General features: G+C 44.3%; 1 protein-coding gene across 2 annotated transcripts in view; it reads right to left on the bottom strand.

The window, feature by feature from the left end:
* The window catches only part of NEDD8 (NEDD8 ubiquitin like modifier), a 90,074-nt gene that overhangs the window by 29,142 nt on the left and 45,657 nt on the right, over positions 1-15,275 (bottom strand). Inside the window, exon 1 of one of the 2 annotated variants that reach the window (XM_069238164.1) lies at positions 7,802-7,945. The exons of the other annotated variant lie outside the window; for it this stretch is intronic. Within the exon in view, the coding sequence (XP_069094265.1) occupies positions 7,802-7,819 (18 nt within the window). The 5' untranslated portion in view covers positions 7,820-7,945. Of the gene's footprint in view, positions 1-7,801; positions 7,946-15,275 lie in introns of those variants that run through there. 2 annotated transcript variants of the gene reach the window in all.

Raw genomic sequence — 15,275 nt, 5'->3', positions numbered from 1 at the left:
TTTAGGTCTTCTCAGTGGGGAGAAGCCGCTGAGTACTCAACAAGGTAAATAAACAAAAGGGCTTCAAATGCAGAGTAGTAGTATGTGCCAAGCATGACAGAGCAACAATGCTGTCAACAGTGGAGCACTTCTAAATTTAGTTCAATAGAATGGTACAATTCTGTTGTCAATCCGGTCCTCTAGATCACCTATGAATTTTTGCAAAAGCGTTTTCTTTGATGTCCAGTAGGGTGATCAGCTGTTAATTGGCTGGGTCTGATTGACCCCCCCCCCCCTGTAAATGGGGTCTAGGATGGATCCACACCAAGACTTAGAAACTTTGACGTACTGGAATGATAGCTAAAACAACGGGTTACCATTGTGCCCAATATCCACGGTCTGCTGTTAATAGGGATCCCTGTAAGCCCTTGGGACCGTAAGTGCCGTTTTCTTCAATTGATTTCATTACCATTTCTGTAGCAATTTTGATGATCAGTTTGAGTAAATGTTCATTATTCTCAAGCTGGCGTGCTACCTTGTTGATAAAAGCATATTGCCTTAGGTCAGGCTGTGTGTGGAGTGATTTTACATGATCAGCCCACTTTGCTTGTGGTGCCTTATTTACCAGGGAATCTAGCTTGTATTTGAGCCTTTTCACAAATTGCCAGGGATCGTTCTGTTACTTTTCGCCTAGTAGTAGTCTTGTATTGGGTGTTTTTATCTCCCACAAAGGAGCGCAGTAAGGCATTCTTCTGTTTATGAGGTACTAGGCCTCCGCCTTGTAAAGTCTGATCCTGGTGTTTTTTTTAGCACGTTTAACAGCAGTTTTTTTCCTTTAGTGTCATAACTTTAAGAGTATACCAGGGAAAAGGCTAGTATGGCCTGTTTAGCATGAGGATGAATTGATAGAAGCCAATTTTACTCAAGATAATTGTATATTGGAGCTAGGACTGTAGGGAAGTAATGATGGACTACTCAAGCCATATAAAATGTTAGTATAAGTTGATAAACAAGTCGCAGTTTGCCATCAACACTTGCCAGGTTTTGAATTTGTTCCAATGAAACATTGCTCCACAGTATCCTCTTTATAAAAACATCTGTACCAGAACGATATGGACTACCTAGTGGGTTTAAGCATTCAGCTGCAGGCACATCCAGTCTAAATGATTTGACCATGGCTAGATGGTCACTCGTTTAGTAGCAGAATTGAGAATTTGGTGCATATTTAAGTTAGGATCTAGTCAGGTGTGGAAACACTCCCACATGTGAAGGGGGAGGGCCTGTCTTTAATGATTATGGACATAGAGATTCTATAGCAAGCTCAAATTTTGCGAAGTAAAAAGATCAATGACCCTTTGCCCCAATGCAGATATCTTTGAGCCCTGGGGACACCTGTTACAATGATTTTGCGTGTGGTGTGAATAGTTCTGTTAATGTTTTGCAAAGATTCTCATTCTATCTTTTCGAGAACCTCTGAGGTGGTTCAGGTACCTACTGATGAAAAATTAAATGCTCCTACCACCATATATGAGATGGTTAAGTGCCACTCGTTGAAGTGATTTTTCTTTCTTTTTTTTTTTAAAGATACTAGGGTGGAGGTTGACAGGTCTGTGGGAAAGTGAAGCAACTTTGGTAGACCGTTAGGTGGCTTATCCATAAGCCAAAGTCGCCTAATGGTCTACCAAAGTTGCTTCACTTTTGGGTTGATTTGCTGAATTCTTAAAATCTTCCCATGGAGGTCTATCCGTTCAGTGTTTGAAGTTTCATGCAGACAAAGAATGTCCTAAAATTTTAAGATTGTAAAAGTCCCCATCTTGAGCCAGTAGCCATTTGAGGCCTGCATCTTTGCAGAACATAGGCGACAGTGGGGTGTTGTACTGCTGTTTGTCCACAGTGGGGTAAGAATACTAGAAGGGCTTACTAGAATAATAAAGTTGTTGGTTGAGCCCAATGTTGTAACAAGCCAGCTTCAATCTGTTTGATGTTCCGTAACATAGGTGAAAGTGATGGAACAATCTCTTGAGCTATTAACTCTAATGTGTATGTGGAGCTGTTAGTTTGGATTTGATGAAGGGTCTGTGCCTCTCCAAGAAACCTCTTGAGTTGACCTTAGGTGTCTGTAGGAAGTTGGCTCTGTATATGCTATCTCAAAGTGAGAGATAGTGTGCAGAGTCCAAGGGTTCCCCTTAGAGGTTGATAGTGGCAAAATTAGATAATACTAATGCTCTATTTTGTGGTAGTGTAGTCGAGCAGTAGGCTTATCAGAGGATAGTGTTAAGCATTTGTTGTACACACACACAGGCAATAAATGAGGAACACACACTCAAAGACTTTACTCCAGGCCAATAGGTTTTTATATAGAAAAATATTATTTTCTTAATTTATTTTAGAACCACAAGATTCAGAATTTAGGTAAGTACATAAATTGTAAGGTACTTCACACAGGTAAGTATGGAACTTTAAATGAAAACAGTAGTATATACAGTTTTTGGCAAAAACGGCAATTAGCTATTTTAAAAGTGGACACACTGCAAAAATCAACAGTTCCTAGGGGAGATAAGTATTGGTTAGTTTCTCGGGTAAGTAAATCACTTACAAGTTCAGTCTCCTGGCAACCCCAAACCCTCAGCACCAGCAACACAGGGCTGGGCAGATGCAGAGGTCAAAGGAGGGCCCAAGTAACATAGGTGCCTATGGAGAACAGGGGTGCTCTGGTTCCAGTCCGCTAGCGGGTAAGTACCTGCGTCCTCGGGGAGCAGACCAGGGGGGTTTTGCAGATAACTGGGGAGGCGGGACACACGAGCACACAAAACTCACCCTCAGCGGCACAGGGGTGGCGGGGTGCAGTGTGCAAAGTAGGTGTCGGGTTTTGCGTTGAAAGCAATGGAGGGACCCGGAGGTCACTCTGACAATGCCTGCTGGTCACTCCTGCACTGGTAGGTGGTTCCTGTCAGTCCTGGGGGCTGCAGGTGCAGTGCTTGGTCCAGGCGTTAGGTTCCTTTGTTACCAGGCAGTTGCAGTAAGGAGGAGCCTCTGGATCCTCTCTGCAGGCGTAGCTGTGGGGGTGCAGTGAGGTCGACTCAGGGTGTCCACGTCAGAGTTGCCTGGGAGTCATCTCTGTGGTGTTGGTTCTCCTGAACTCCAGCAGCGGGCGTCGGGTGCAGTGTGAGAAGACTCATTCTTCTGGAGTGAGGCAAGAGTCCCTTTAAAGTTGGTTTCTTGTTGCTGTTTTTGGACAGAGCCGCTGTCCTCGGGTGTTTCTTGGTCCTTTAGGTGCAGGTCAGTCCTCCGAGTCCTCAGAGGTCGCTAGTCCCGCTGGATGCGTCGACGTGCAGGTTCTCAGAGTCTGGAGACAGGCCGGCAGGGGTGAGGCCAAGTCAGTTGTTGTCTCCATCGTCTTTGCAGGGCTTTCAGGTCAGCAGTCCCTCTTTCTTCAGGTTGCAGGAATTTGATTTCCTGGGTTCACGGTCGCCCTTAAATACTAAATTTAGGGGGGCGTTTAGGTCTGGGGGCAGTAGCACCCTCTTTGTGCCTCCTCCCTGGGGGGGGGGGGCACATCCCTATTCCTATTGGGGGAATCCTCCAAAACAAAATGGAGGATTTCTTAAGGCAAGGGGCACCTCAGCTCACGACACCTTAGGGGCTGTCCTGACTTGTGGGCGGCGACTCCTTGTTTTTCTCATTATCTCCTCTGTACTTGCCACCAAAAGTGGGGGCTATGTCCGGAGGGGCGGGCATCTACACTAGCTGGAGTGCCCTTGGGCGCTGTAACAACAGGCTTGAGCCTTTGAGGCTCACGGCCAGGTGTTACAGTTCCTGCAGGGGGAGGTGAGAAGCACCTCCACCCAGTGCAGGCTTTGTTCCTGGCCACCGAGTGACAAAGGTGCTCACCCCATGTGGCCAGAAACCCGTCTGGATGTGGCAGGCTAGCAGGAACTGGTCAGCCTAATACTAGGAATTGGACTGCTATACAGTATGGATTTATTGTGCTGAGAAGTTGGATACCAAACTTCCCAGAATTCAGTGTAGCCATTATGGAACCGTGGAGTTCGTATTTGACAGACTCCCAGACCATATACTCTTTATGGCTACCCTGCACATACAATGTCTAAGATTTGGCTTAGACACTGTAGGGGCACAGTGCTCATGCAACTATGCCCTCACATGTGGTATATATAGTGCACCTTGCCTTAGGGCTGTAAGGCTTGCTAGAGGGGTGACTTAACTATGCCACAGGCAGTGGGTTGTGGGCATGGCGCTCTGAGGGGAGTGCCATGTCGACAGTCATTTTCCCCCCACAAGCTGTGAGGCAGTGTGCATGTGCTGAGTGAGGGGTCCCCAGGGTGGCATAATACATGCTGCAGCCCTTCAAGACCTGCCCTGGTCACAGGGCCCTTGGTACCACTTATAAGGGACTTATGTGTGTGCCAGGGCTGTGCCAATTGTGGAGACAAAAGTAAAGTTTAGGGAAAGAACACTGGTGCTGGGGCCTGGTTAGCAGGATCCCAGCACACTTTCAATCATAACTAGCATTAACAAAAGGCAAAAAGTTAAGGGGTAACCAAGCCATGAGAGGCATTTTCCCACAGTGTCACAATGTCTACAGGCCTAGTCAATACAAATGGGTATTTCTTTGTCTCCTTACACTGACTAGTAATGTCTCACTCAGTAAACAGATTTCTTATGTGACATTCGTTATGCCATAGTTTTGTTGTGAAGATTACTGTGGTGGCATCTGCACCACAAATTACCGGAAATGTCAAAAAACTGCACACTAAAGAGGTCTTCAGATCATGTGTGTTTTTCAGGGCTGTGTAAAGCGGCAGAATGTTACTCCTGTTTGATATGTCTTCGCGTACTCTTGGGTGATAAAGTGTGATAAAAGCCAGTTCCAATGAATAATTCTGCTCTGCGTTAATGCAGATGTCTTATGGATTTGTGCGATTATCTTTAGTTATGACTAAGTTCACAAATACTGTGTGGTCACCTAGAGCGAGCTGAATTGCTGGTTATGAGCGACTTTTCCTTGCTGATGGGTAAAGGGTTGTCAGCATGAATTATGGAAGTATGTGGTATTTCCTTAATGGGGGCAGGCAGAAGTGCTATCTCTGGGTGTGGAGCTTATGTCTAAGTGGGTGATCTGGTTTCCATGTTAGACTTTCATCATCACCATTGCCCTTGGACACTGGGAAGAGTTTGTTAGGTTTTGAATTTCTTTTGGAGCTGCGCTTTGATGCAAGATGGTTGATTAAGTTCTTTTTGGCTATTTTTCTTTTTTCAGCTTGTTGTTTTTTTCCTTTCTGCTCCCACATTTGCTTAAAGATTGAGTACAGGGGGCATAGTGAGGGGTGGCAGTGCCTTTCAGGGTTTTTGTGATCATACCTGTGTTTGCATTTATAGGTAGAACGATCATTTCCATGTTGGCCAGGGATCGATCAGTGCTTAAGGCAGGGTCACAGATTTGTGCAACAGCTGCCTCTGAGGCTTTGTCTGAGTTGGCTTTATGTTGGGCAGAGCTGTTGTCACAAGGAGCAGAATCTAACATTAGACCATTTATCGTTAAGGTTTCAACGAGGCGGGTGAGCAAGTTAGGAAACATGCACAGTGTATTTGCTATTGGAATGGAAGCATAGGTAGTGGGTACTCTGAAAGTAATTAGGTGACCTAATGTATCCTCAAGTTGCTGACTTTCAAGTCTACATTTGCTGAGGTTTACCAAGGATTGAATTAAGTCCATATGAAATTCTAGTTTGTGCGAATCCCATGTTAGAGCACTTGTGGCGGCAGTTATGTTGAGGGAAACTAATACGTTATCAGTGGATGTTCCAAACGTATTGTTGAGACTCGTCGCCCCTTTGTAGTGTTCCATCTCCTCCAATAATCTAGCATCATTGAGAACAAAACTTTCGGGACAACTGTAGTAGTAAAGTCCCTAACCGGAGATGTAGGAGTGTCTATGGTCAAAAATAATGAACTGTATAGCCTTTATGATCTCAGTGCAGCAGTGGATTTGTGCTACTGTTACCGCGCCTTTAGTAGAGGGGTACATTATTTCTTCATGCTGTGCTGTTGCCTTCTTCAGGTTACAGGTGGTTTTAACTATTTGAAGTCTTACAGCCAGGGATATGGAGTGGCACTGCAAAGATGATACAAGAAGTTGTGATGATGCAAAGAGAAAGAGCCAAGTGGGAAATCAAATTCAGTCCATTGTCTAGAAAGGACTAAGTAGGGCCTATGAAGGGTGGAGACTGTTCGGTGCAAACACCCTTCAGTACACAAAAGGTGATGGGAGGAACACTTGCAGTTTGTCTAACCACTAGCAATCGCTCAGGGTTGCATCCCAAACCATCATTTTTTCCCTCACCATTCCACCTCAGTTTGGAAAACGCAATACGCAAATCATTCTTGACCCTGCTCCTCATGGAACAATTCGGCACATCAGATTATATCCAAGCCTCGAGAAACTCGCCCACATGCTATGGCATATCAGATTGTATCAGTCAGACCCATTTTTAGGGCACACATGCTTTATTCACATATTTGAAGCTGCTCTTGTATGTGATAATGAAGAAAAATGAAACTCAAATAAAATATTTGCCTATGATCACAAAGTCTGATCAAGCAGAGAAGCTAGGATTGATCCCAACGTGCCCGGTTTTACATTGTGCAATTCAGCCAAATGATGGGTCTTCTTTTTCTGTCATCAAAGGTTAATTATCTGTGCTTATTTCTTGAAAGATGAGATTAGAGAACCATATTTTATTCTTAGCACTTTTACCCAGCACGACCCCTGCCAAAGGATTAAAAAAAAAAAAAAAAAAAAAAGGAGTACTTTAAAACAGAGAAGTTACACCCTTTTTCTGAGCAGGTAGATTTGCCGGCTTCACAGGATGCTGAACCAAAGCTAGGGTTCAAACATGGTTCCACGTGTTGCATAGATGGCAGATGTAGCTGGTAGGCTACACTGCCTCCCGTGAAAGCCCGGCTCGTTTTGTGCTCACGGTTCCAAGAGAACCTCGAGCTGACCCAGAGCACAGACTCCGGCTCGAGCTTGTAATGGCTAGCCCACCTCTAGTTAAGACTATGGTGATGATCATAGAGTGAAAGGTAAGAGAAGCAATGAGGTGAGGGGAATAGAACGCAGTTTTTTTAATCGTAGTGTTATTTATGTGGCGATTTCTTACCCGTTAATATATTAATTTGCGATGCATTGAATAGTAATTGCCTCTTTTGGATCAACCCTTAAGTCTTTTCATACGATACTTATGAATAAAGCACAGCATCGACATGTTTGCGAATAAGTGTGGCAAGTACGTTAGAAAGCCTAGAGGATTTTTTTGTGGGATGGAATGGTAGGATTCTGAAACTGGGCGTTTTCTATGACAGCTTGTCGAGCTAGCTATTCGAGGGTGCCTCCTTAAACCAATCTCTCAAAAATATATTTAAAAAACCAGACCATTGGTCGTAGCCTCTGAGGGGTTCCCATTGTCCCAAGTGGTTAGTCCAGCCCTTCCAATCACGTATCCTACATAGTAACTTCGTTCCGCGGCAGTATGGAATCACAGCCCCAGTGCAACCACTGCGCCAGAAAAGAATAACTACTCAAGAAAAGCGCGCTTTCCCAGCTAGTGACACAGAAGACGCCACTGCTTCACAAACACGCACCGTGACGTCCATCGACTTTGGAGTTGACCTCGTTAGCCTAAATAATAATTAGTTGTGACCTGACTTTTCGGCACGTACTTGTCACGATAATGTAGTCTGTTTATCCGCTCATCTCTCCCCCAAACCAGTTACCCACACCACAGGCCAGCACTCTCACCTTTACTTTAATTAGCATCTTCCACCGTCTGGTTCTTCGTTCCCACCCTCACAAAACTCAGGAAGTGACCGCGCACCGACTCCTGCCTCACTTCCGCTTACACAGTCCGGCACCAGGCAAAACGCGTCACCACGCACTGCGCTTCGCTGAACTCAGACAGTCTGCATTTCCCACCCCTATCATAGTTCACGCCCCTCCGGTGCAGGAAGCTGTTTATGCTTATTCATGGATCACACCTCGAGAGTTCTGTCGCTGCTAACGCCATTCTCGCCTTCGCATTGGGCCACTGAACAGCACACGCCGTTTCATCAAAAGATTTCTGACTGCCATGACAATGCCTGCGCGCTCCTTCTGCTTGCTTCTTTTAGGACCTCGCGCGTCATATTTTGGTTCATGTCTTTGTGCATCCCTTTCCTTATGGTGGTTTCACGATTACCGCACAATTCTCCTTTAACCAAACAGCAGCTCACTCGAAAAATGATGCCATTCAACGAGAGGCGCTCAGCAACATTTTATATGACCAATAGTAGCTACGGTGGGACTGGGACACTAAATAGGCCCATGATTCAAATTAAAAGCTCCACCCACCCTTAGTGAACCAGATAGCAAACAAAATGGCCAATGTTTACAAATAAGCCGCGTAAGTACTTGTGAAGACATAATGTACACGTGTTTTGCAGGGAAACTATATGCATTTGGGCTTGCTACAGGCAATGTTGGTGGTAATACCAGTAAAAAACCGGCCCACCAGCTTAAAGGCTGACCCACAACCTCCAAAAACAAGCATTGTGAAAGCCAATAGGTTTTGCCTATGCAACTTCTATTAACTTTTTCAACGTTTTTTACATACTTAGAGCAGTTGAGCTGCTGTGCAATGTAACTTAAAGAAAAAAGTGCTTTGACACGGACTTTGATAAAGCCAACAGATTTTGCACAGGCGAAACATATTTGCTTTGCCAATGCTTGTTTGTGATATATAATCAACAAGTATTGGCTGTTTATTGCCACATGCATTTGCGTAATCCCAACAGACTGTCACACATGTGCAGACATTATTGATACCCTCAAATATCAGTAATCTGGAGAATCTGAAAAGCAAGTCCAATGATGAGATGAGGTGACAGTACCGCTGGCCCCAGAGCCAGCAGCGGTCATCCCTAAATCCTGAACAAGTGGGCGCTGTGTTATCTGAAAAAGAAGACCGCCGACAAGAAGTGTCACACTGCAGCGTCAAGAGAGGGCTGACGGTTATGACTGTTGGAGTGAAGGGGAGGGGGAGAAGAGGTTGTAATTATAACCCCTACCCCCAGGTTATCGTCCTTCCTGAAATAATCATTTTTGACAATCACATTTTACAATTCTTATTTACAATAAACCTATTTTCGCACTTAAGACAGGTGGCTTTACTTTTCCTTGGTCCGGGGGCTGATTCAATTGAGCTCTTCATCCTTCCCACATCGATACACTGGGCCGAAAAATATTAGACACCGTAAAACCCTTTATTATCAGTGACTCCCAACCTGTGATCCGGGGACCCCTGGGTGTCTACGAAGCCTCCTCAGGGGGTCCGTGACTGCATAGAAAATTAAATATTATTAACAAATTAGGTCCCCCGGCTTTCACTAATGACACAGTATGGGTCCCTGGTTTCAAACTATGATTCAGTGGGGGTCCCTGGGTTCCAGTAATGATATACTGCTTCATATGAAGCGCTTAGAAAAAATAAATTTCGATGCATAGCTGTGTATAAAACACGTTTTAATATCCCCGTTTGTTGCTACCTTTCTTCAAGTAACTGGCTTATGTGGAACATCTTACAAACTGGAACATGGCAGTGACATAGAGGCGAAGAGGATAAGTTTAAATTCCTGCAATTCGTCTTAGTTGGTCTGTTAAGGTGCCCCAAAGTCAGGTGTGACATCCATCAAACCCTGTTCCTTACCCAGCAGCATGCTGCGATTATTATGGAATAATTCTAACAGTAAACAGAAAACTACAGTTCCCAGAATGCTGATAGCTAAAAGCCAAAAATGGCTGACAGTGTCACTTGGGACTGCTTAGTTCCTCATGTTTTGACAGATTGGATCGTTTAACAAATGGTGAATATAAATGTCAGAATAAGGGACAAACTCACACAAACTAGGGAACCCATAAACTTTGGATGCCCCCAATGCTAGATGCGGAGCTCACTACTGAAGCACGGCACGCTGGGCAGGTGCAGGGTCATCATTCAATGTGAGTATATGCAAGAGGTTTGGCTGTTTCTTCCAAGAGTTTTGTACATCTTCTATGTTTATGTGTTGACAGAGAGCATATAACTCCATTCCCTCTTTAGCGTGTTAGCTACCTGTATTGTACCTGCCTTACATGTGTGAGAATCATTTGATGGTTCTCCTGCTACTGCCACTTGTCCCTTATTCTTAGTGTTGAGAATGACCATGCTGCTGCTGTCCATGATGTACCTTTGTTGTGTTGTAAAGCTCAGTATAGAACTTTACACACTACAAAATACAAAACAATTGACATTGCTAATGCTTGTTTAATACATGAAGTGAGTGAATGACATTTCCTACAGATTATGTGTGCAGAGTTATCGTCAGCATTAATGTGTGAAATAAGCAGTTTTTAATGTATTCCACAACTTTGCAAAATGTTAAAGCATAGCTGACACAAGCACTTACTTGACAATTTCTTTGCCTCTGGTTCTTTTCTTTCCAAAGGCTCTTCTCTCCCAGTATCGTGGCTGGACCACATAGCAATTCCCTTTTGTATAAAGGTCCCCAACGGTTCCTTTACTTCCAATAAATAGCTTACTACCAGTTTTAACAGTTGGAAGAAAATCAAATCTTGTGCATTCACTAGAACAATTTCCTTTTCATAGCTCTTGCAACACATCCCTCTCTCACTTTGGCTCCTGCAGCAGCACATGATTACCATCGCTGGCTTACTGAAGTGGTAGCAACTGGCACCTATTAAAGAGTGTAGGAAAGCACCCTTTTTGACATGGTTAGCCCCCACTTTTTGCCTGGTATCTGATGTGATTTTGACTGAAAGTGCACTGGATTCCTGCTAACCAGGTCCCCAATGCCAGATCTCTTTCCCTAAATTGTACAGTTGTTTCTCCCAATTGGCACAACCTTCACCACTCTGCAAGTCTCTACTAAATGGTACCCCTGTTACCTAGGGCCTGGGGTACTAAAGAGGTCCCTAAGGGCTGCTGCACGAATTGTGCCACCCTCAGGGACCTCTCACCAAATGCACAGAGTACTGCAATTGCAGTCTTGGTGCAGACAAAAGTGAAAACACGACCTGTCATTCATCCCCTTGTGCCAGGTCCTCTACCACTGCATGGGATATTTGTAAATCACCCCTACAGAAGGCCTTCAGCCCTAAGGCAGGGTGCATTATATAACACGTGAGGCATATCTGAAGGAGCAGATATGACCGTACTATTTCTTTTTCGATTCTTAGACATAGACAGGGAAGCCATTTTAAGTACATCTGCTGGACTCTGGTCAATAGAAGTTCCCTAGCTACATGATGGCTTCTCTGAACAAAGGGATGTTTGGTATCAAACATCTCATAATAATAAGCCCTCACTGAACCCAGTGATGGAATTATTAAAACATGCACCTAGAGGGCACTTTAGAGGTGCCCCCTGAAAACCTACCCAACTGCTAACGTGTTGACTGACTGGTCTAAACCAGCACAGCCACTCTAGACAGATTTCTGACCTCCTGAGTTGAGAGACAGCCCTCTCGGACGGCAGGAACAAAGCTTGCTCTAGGCAAAGGTGTTATCACCTCTTCCAGGCAGGATGGACATTCTAGGGCAGGAAGCTTCACAGGTCCAGCCGCCTTTGTTATGTGACACAGGTCTCCCCAGATGACGGAGAAGAACACCACCCTGCCCAGACCCCACTTCCTGGCTGCCAGACAGGTGGGAAAATTAGTAAGATTAGGGGGGGTGGGGTGCTCACATCATGCCAATCCCACCCCTAAGGTGGACCAGCTGATGTGGATGCCACTTTTCAAATATCTCCATCTTGGTTCGGATGGAATTAGTATTCTAGGGGCAGGGTTATGCTCACTTACCAGTCGAAGTGGTCATATAGAGGGTGTAGTCACCCTAAAAGTAGGCAACCAATTGGTTGTTACCTCACACTCCCTGTAACTCCTCTAAATTGAATATTTAGGGGGCACCCATGAACCCAAGAACTCAGATTCAACGGATCAAGAGAAGAAGGACAAAGAAGAGTCACTGCCCAGCAAGAACAGCAGAAGAGCTGCAGGCTTTTTGGTGCGAAACCCTGCCTGCCTGTACCTCTCGTGACAGTCGCAACAGAGGGACTTGTCCTGCAAGCTGGAGAACTACCAAAGCCTTGGGTAGCCTGCCAGTACTTTGAAAATCGCTGCCAGTCTTCCTTGGAGTACAGGAGCTATTTCCCTGCCTGTGAGGACACCAGGACGAATCAGAGCCGTGCAGCATGATCCACAAGGTACCGTCGTCCTGCACCAAGCACCAGCAGTGAGTTCATTCCGGATTCCCACTGCACCTGGACCGAGCAGCTGTCAAGGGATGTCATCACCACTGAGACCCATTATGTGAGTGGTCCAGTTGTTGGCCACTAACTGCAACCCCAGAGCCCAGCCGCCCTATCCTCTCTGCACTCAAGCCGCCCAGCCCGTGTCCTGAAGAACCAACTCTGCCCCCTTGCTCTAAGACCCCTTGCGACCTATAACCCTGTTTGGGACCTCTCAGACTTGTCTTGGGTCCCCCTTTGCAGCCTGTTTTCATATGGCCCCCCTTCTCAGTAGCGCGCCCAGCTAGAACCTCACCAGTGCCCTGCTCCTGGTGGAATACAGGGCGCTCCCAATGAACTGCTGGTAGTACTTTGGACTTCATGCCCCTACATCTCTAAACCCAGAAGGTGAACCCCCCCCCTTAAGCCGACTGTACTTACCTATATGCATTACTTACCTTTCCTTCCATAAGAGTCCATTGTGCGAAAAGGCGCACAGGTTTGGACTCTTTACTTACCTGTAAGAAATAATAACAAAAGCAGTACTCACTCTCTTATGAAGTTCTTGATTTCAAAACATATAAAAAAGAAATGTTATTTTTCTAAATTGATCAAGGAATTATTCTTTGAGTGTGTGTCTCATTTATTGCCTCTGTGAGTACAACAAATGCTTTGCACCGCCCTCTGCTAAGCCTAGCTGCTCACCCACACTACCACAAAAGGATGCATTGGTATTTTCTACTTTTGCCTCTGTCAACCAATTGGGGATCCACTGGACTTTCTGCATGGTGTACTTTTTTATAGTGCACAATATAGAGAGCCAGCATCCTGCAAAGAGCCTTCCACTATACACAAACAACTTTCTTTGAAGTGATTCACAGCTGAACTAGCCACAGGTAGGTGTTAAGGCAAAGGCAAAAAAAAATGCATCTGGAGATCTTACATCATTTTAGCTAAAAAAAAAAAAATGATCACCTGATTGTAAAATCTTATAAATAAAAAAAAAAACATATCAGGAAGGAATGCACTTCCAATACGTGGAACTCAATTCTGCCAGTAATTCCACCAGCGCAATCTTCAACATAGTAAAAGACCTCTTTGATCCCACCACATTGTTTGGTCCCATCACAAAATCTAAGTAATACTGGACGATTATAGGGACATAATTCTGGAACTCATTTGTACCCCAACGTCACTACTAAACACAGAGATACAGGATTACCAATCAACAAGACAGGGGCCAACATTGTTAAAATTAAATGTATGCTGTAGTGTTGGTGCCCCAGTGATGCGGGGGTGGCGTTAAATCATCTGTACATGTTCTTATGTTATTGCTTATGTGGTTGATGAGGGGGGTCTAATTGCAAACCTCATCTTTGTATTCAGAGGACAGCCTGGCCCCATGTTAATGCTAAAACACAATCAAATTTGTTGTGGAAATACAAAAAAAAAATCTATATAATGCTCTCTCACGTTTCTTTGAATCCATAATTCAAAAAAATGTACCAATCCTTTTGACCTTTAGCTTCCATCATCACCCTTACTTGAGATTCACCACCTCTTTTAGAACCCTTTTTTCTCATCGCACTTGACAAGATTATCTCTCTTCTGAACTCAGTCTCATCCAGTCCCTTATTTTTACAATAAAAAGTGACCCATATCATTATCTTAGTGCCTACTTCATTATGTAATCTCTCCATTTGTGATGGAATTGTACTTTCCAGCTGGAAGGTGGCACCGATTATTCCCCTGATGAAAAAGCCTGTGGTAGATCTAGGCATTCTCAGCAACTACCGAACCATTTACCATCAACTACAATTCTCCTAACTGCAACCTAGACAGGCTTTCACTCTCACCATGGCATTGAGGTTAATCTTTGTGAGAAAATCCCTCTTTTACATGATCACTTTCATTCTTTTACTGACTGTTATCGCTAGTTATGGAAGCTTGCAAATTGGGGCACTGCTATCCAGTCACCAGTGTATGCGCTCTGACCCCTAAAACATGCTAAAGTAAGTTAATCCCCATTTGGCATATTTAACTTCTAAAATAAGCCGCAGTGTATATATGGTGCAGGGAAATACACCAATCGCAGGGAAAGTTAAATCCCAACTAGGCTAACAAGGACATTCCTGGATTCGGGCCAACATGTGTAGCCTGACTGCTGCAGCTTTTAAACCTGAAGACAGACCTGTCAAAATAACTATTTTGGACAGGAATGAACCCTACTTTTAAATATGAAGAATGTCATCTCTAGGTAGTCCTCGTGAGCCACAAGGTAGTGTATCTAGCATTACAACTTGGAAGGAAATGTTGCTCACACGTAATCCTAGTTCTGTATTGAGGTATTGTTACTGAAATCATGAAAGTAGAATAGCCCCCCCTATGTTCAGGGAGCCTGGAATACTCCATTATATGTATTCTCCGGCCATTGACGGAAGCCACCTCAGTGATGAGGAGTCTTGTGACACCTCCTTAAGTCTGTGACAGGCCAGCTTTAACTGCATTTTATCTGCAGAAAGTTAAAACGATATGATTATGATAATAAACCACATAGCAGCATATAATGCAGAAATGTGCAATGTGATAAAAAACTAGCCTACATAACCTGCTCTAACTTCAGAGAAAAACAAAGGGAAAGATGCCTGTCAGGTCAAAAATGCATTAGTTGGACTTCATCTATCTATATACACACTGCAGCTTTAAGAAAGCCAGCAACTCCACTACCCAGCATGCATTGTACAAGCAGTTTGCCTCATAGACTCAGTTCTTTTTTAACAGTAGAATATGCTATCCCAAAGAAACCATTTGTATTGCATTGACAGCCAGGGAGGAGTGAGGGTTGTTCATGACTTCAGTGAGAATTCCTACAATGCAGAACCAGATTACAATACAGTAACATTTCTATCTGTATCATGGGATTCTCACTGATAGTCATCAATATAGATTAGG

The sequence above is a fragment of the Pleurodeles waltl genome, chromosome 6 (assembly GCF_031143425.1).
Source record: "Pleurodeles waltl isolate 20211129_DDA chromosome 6, aPleWal1.hap1.20221129, whole genome shotgun sequence".
In the NCBI taxonomy this organism is placed as follows: Eukaryota; Metazoa; Chordata; class Amphibia; order Caudata; family Salamandridae; genus Pleurodeles; species Pleurodeles waltl.
Note: the sequence above shows the minus strand (reverse complement) of the source record. Positions and strands in the feature narration are given on the sequence as shown.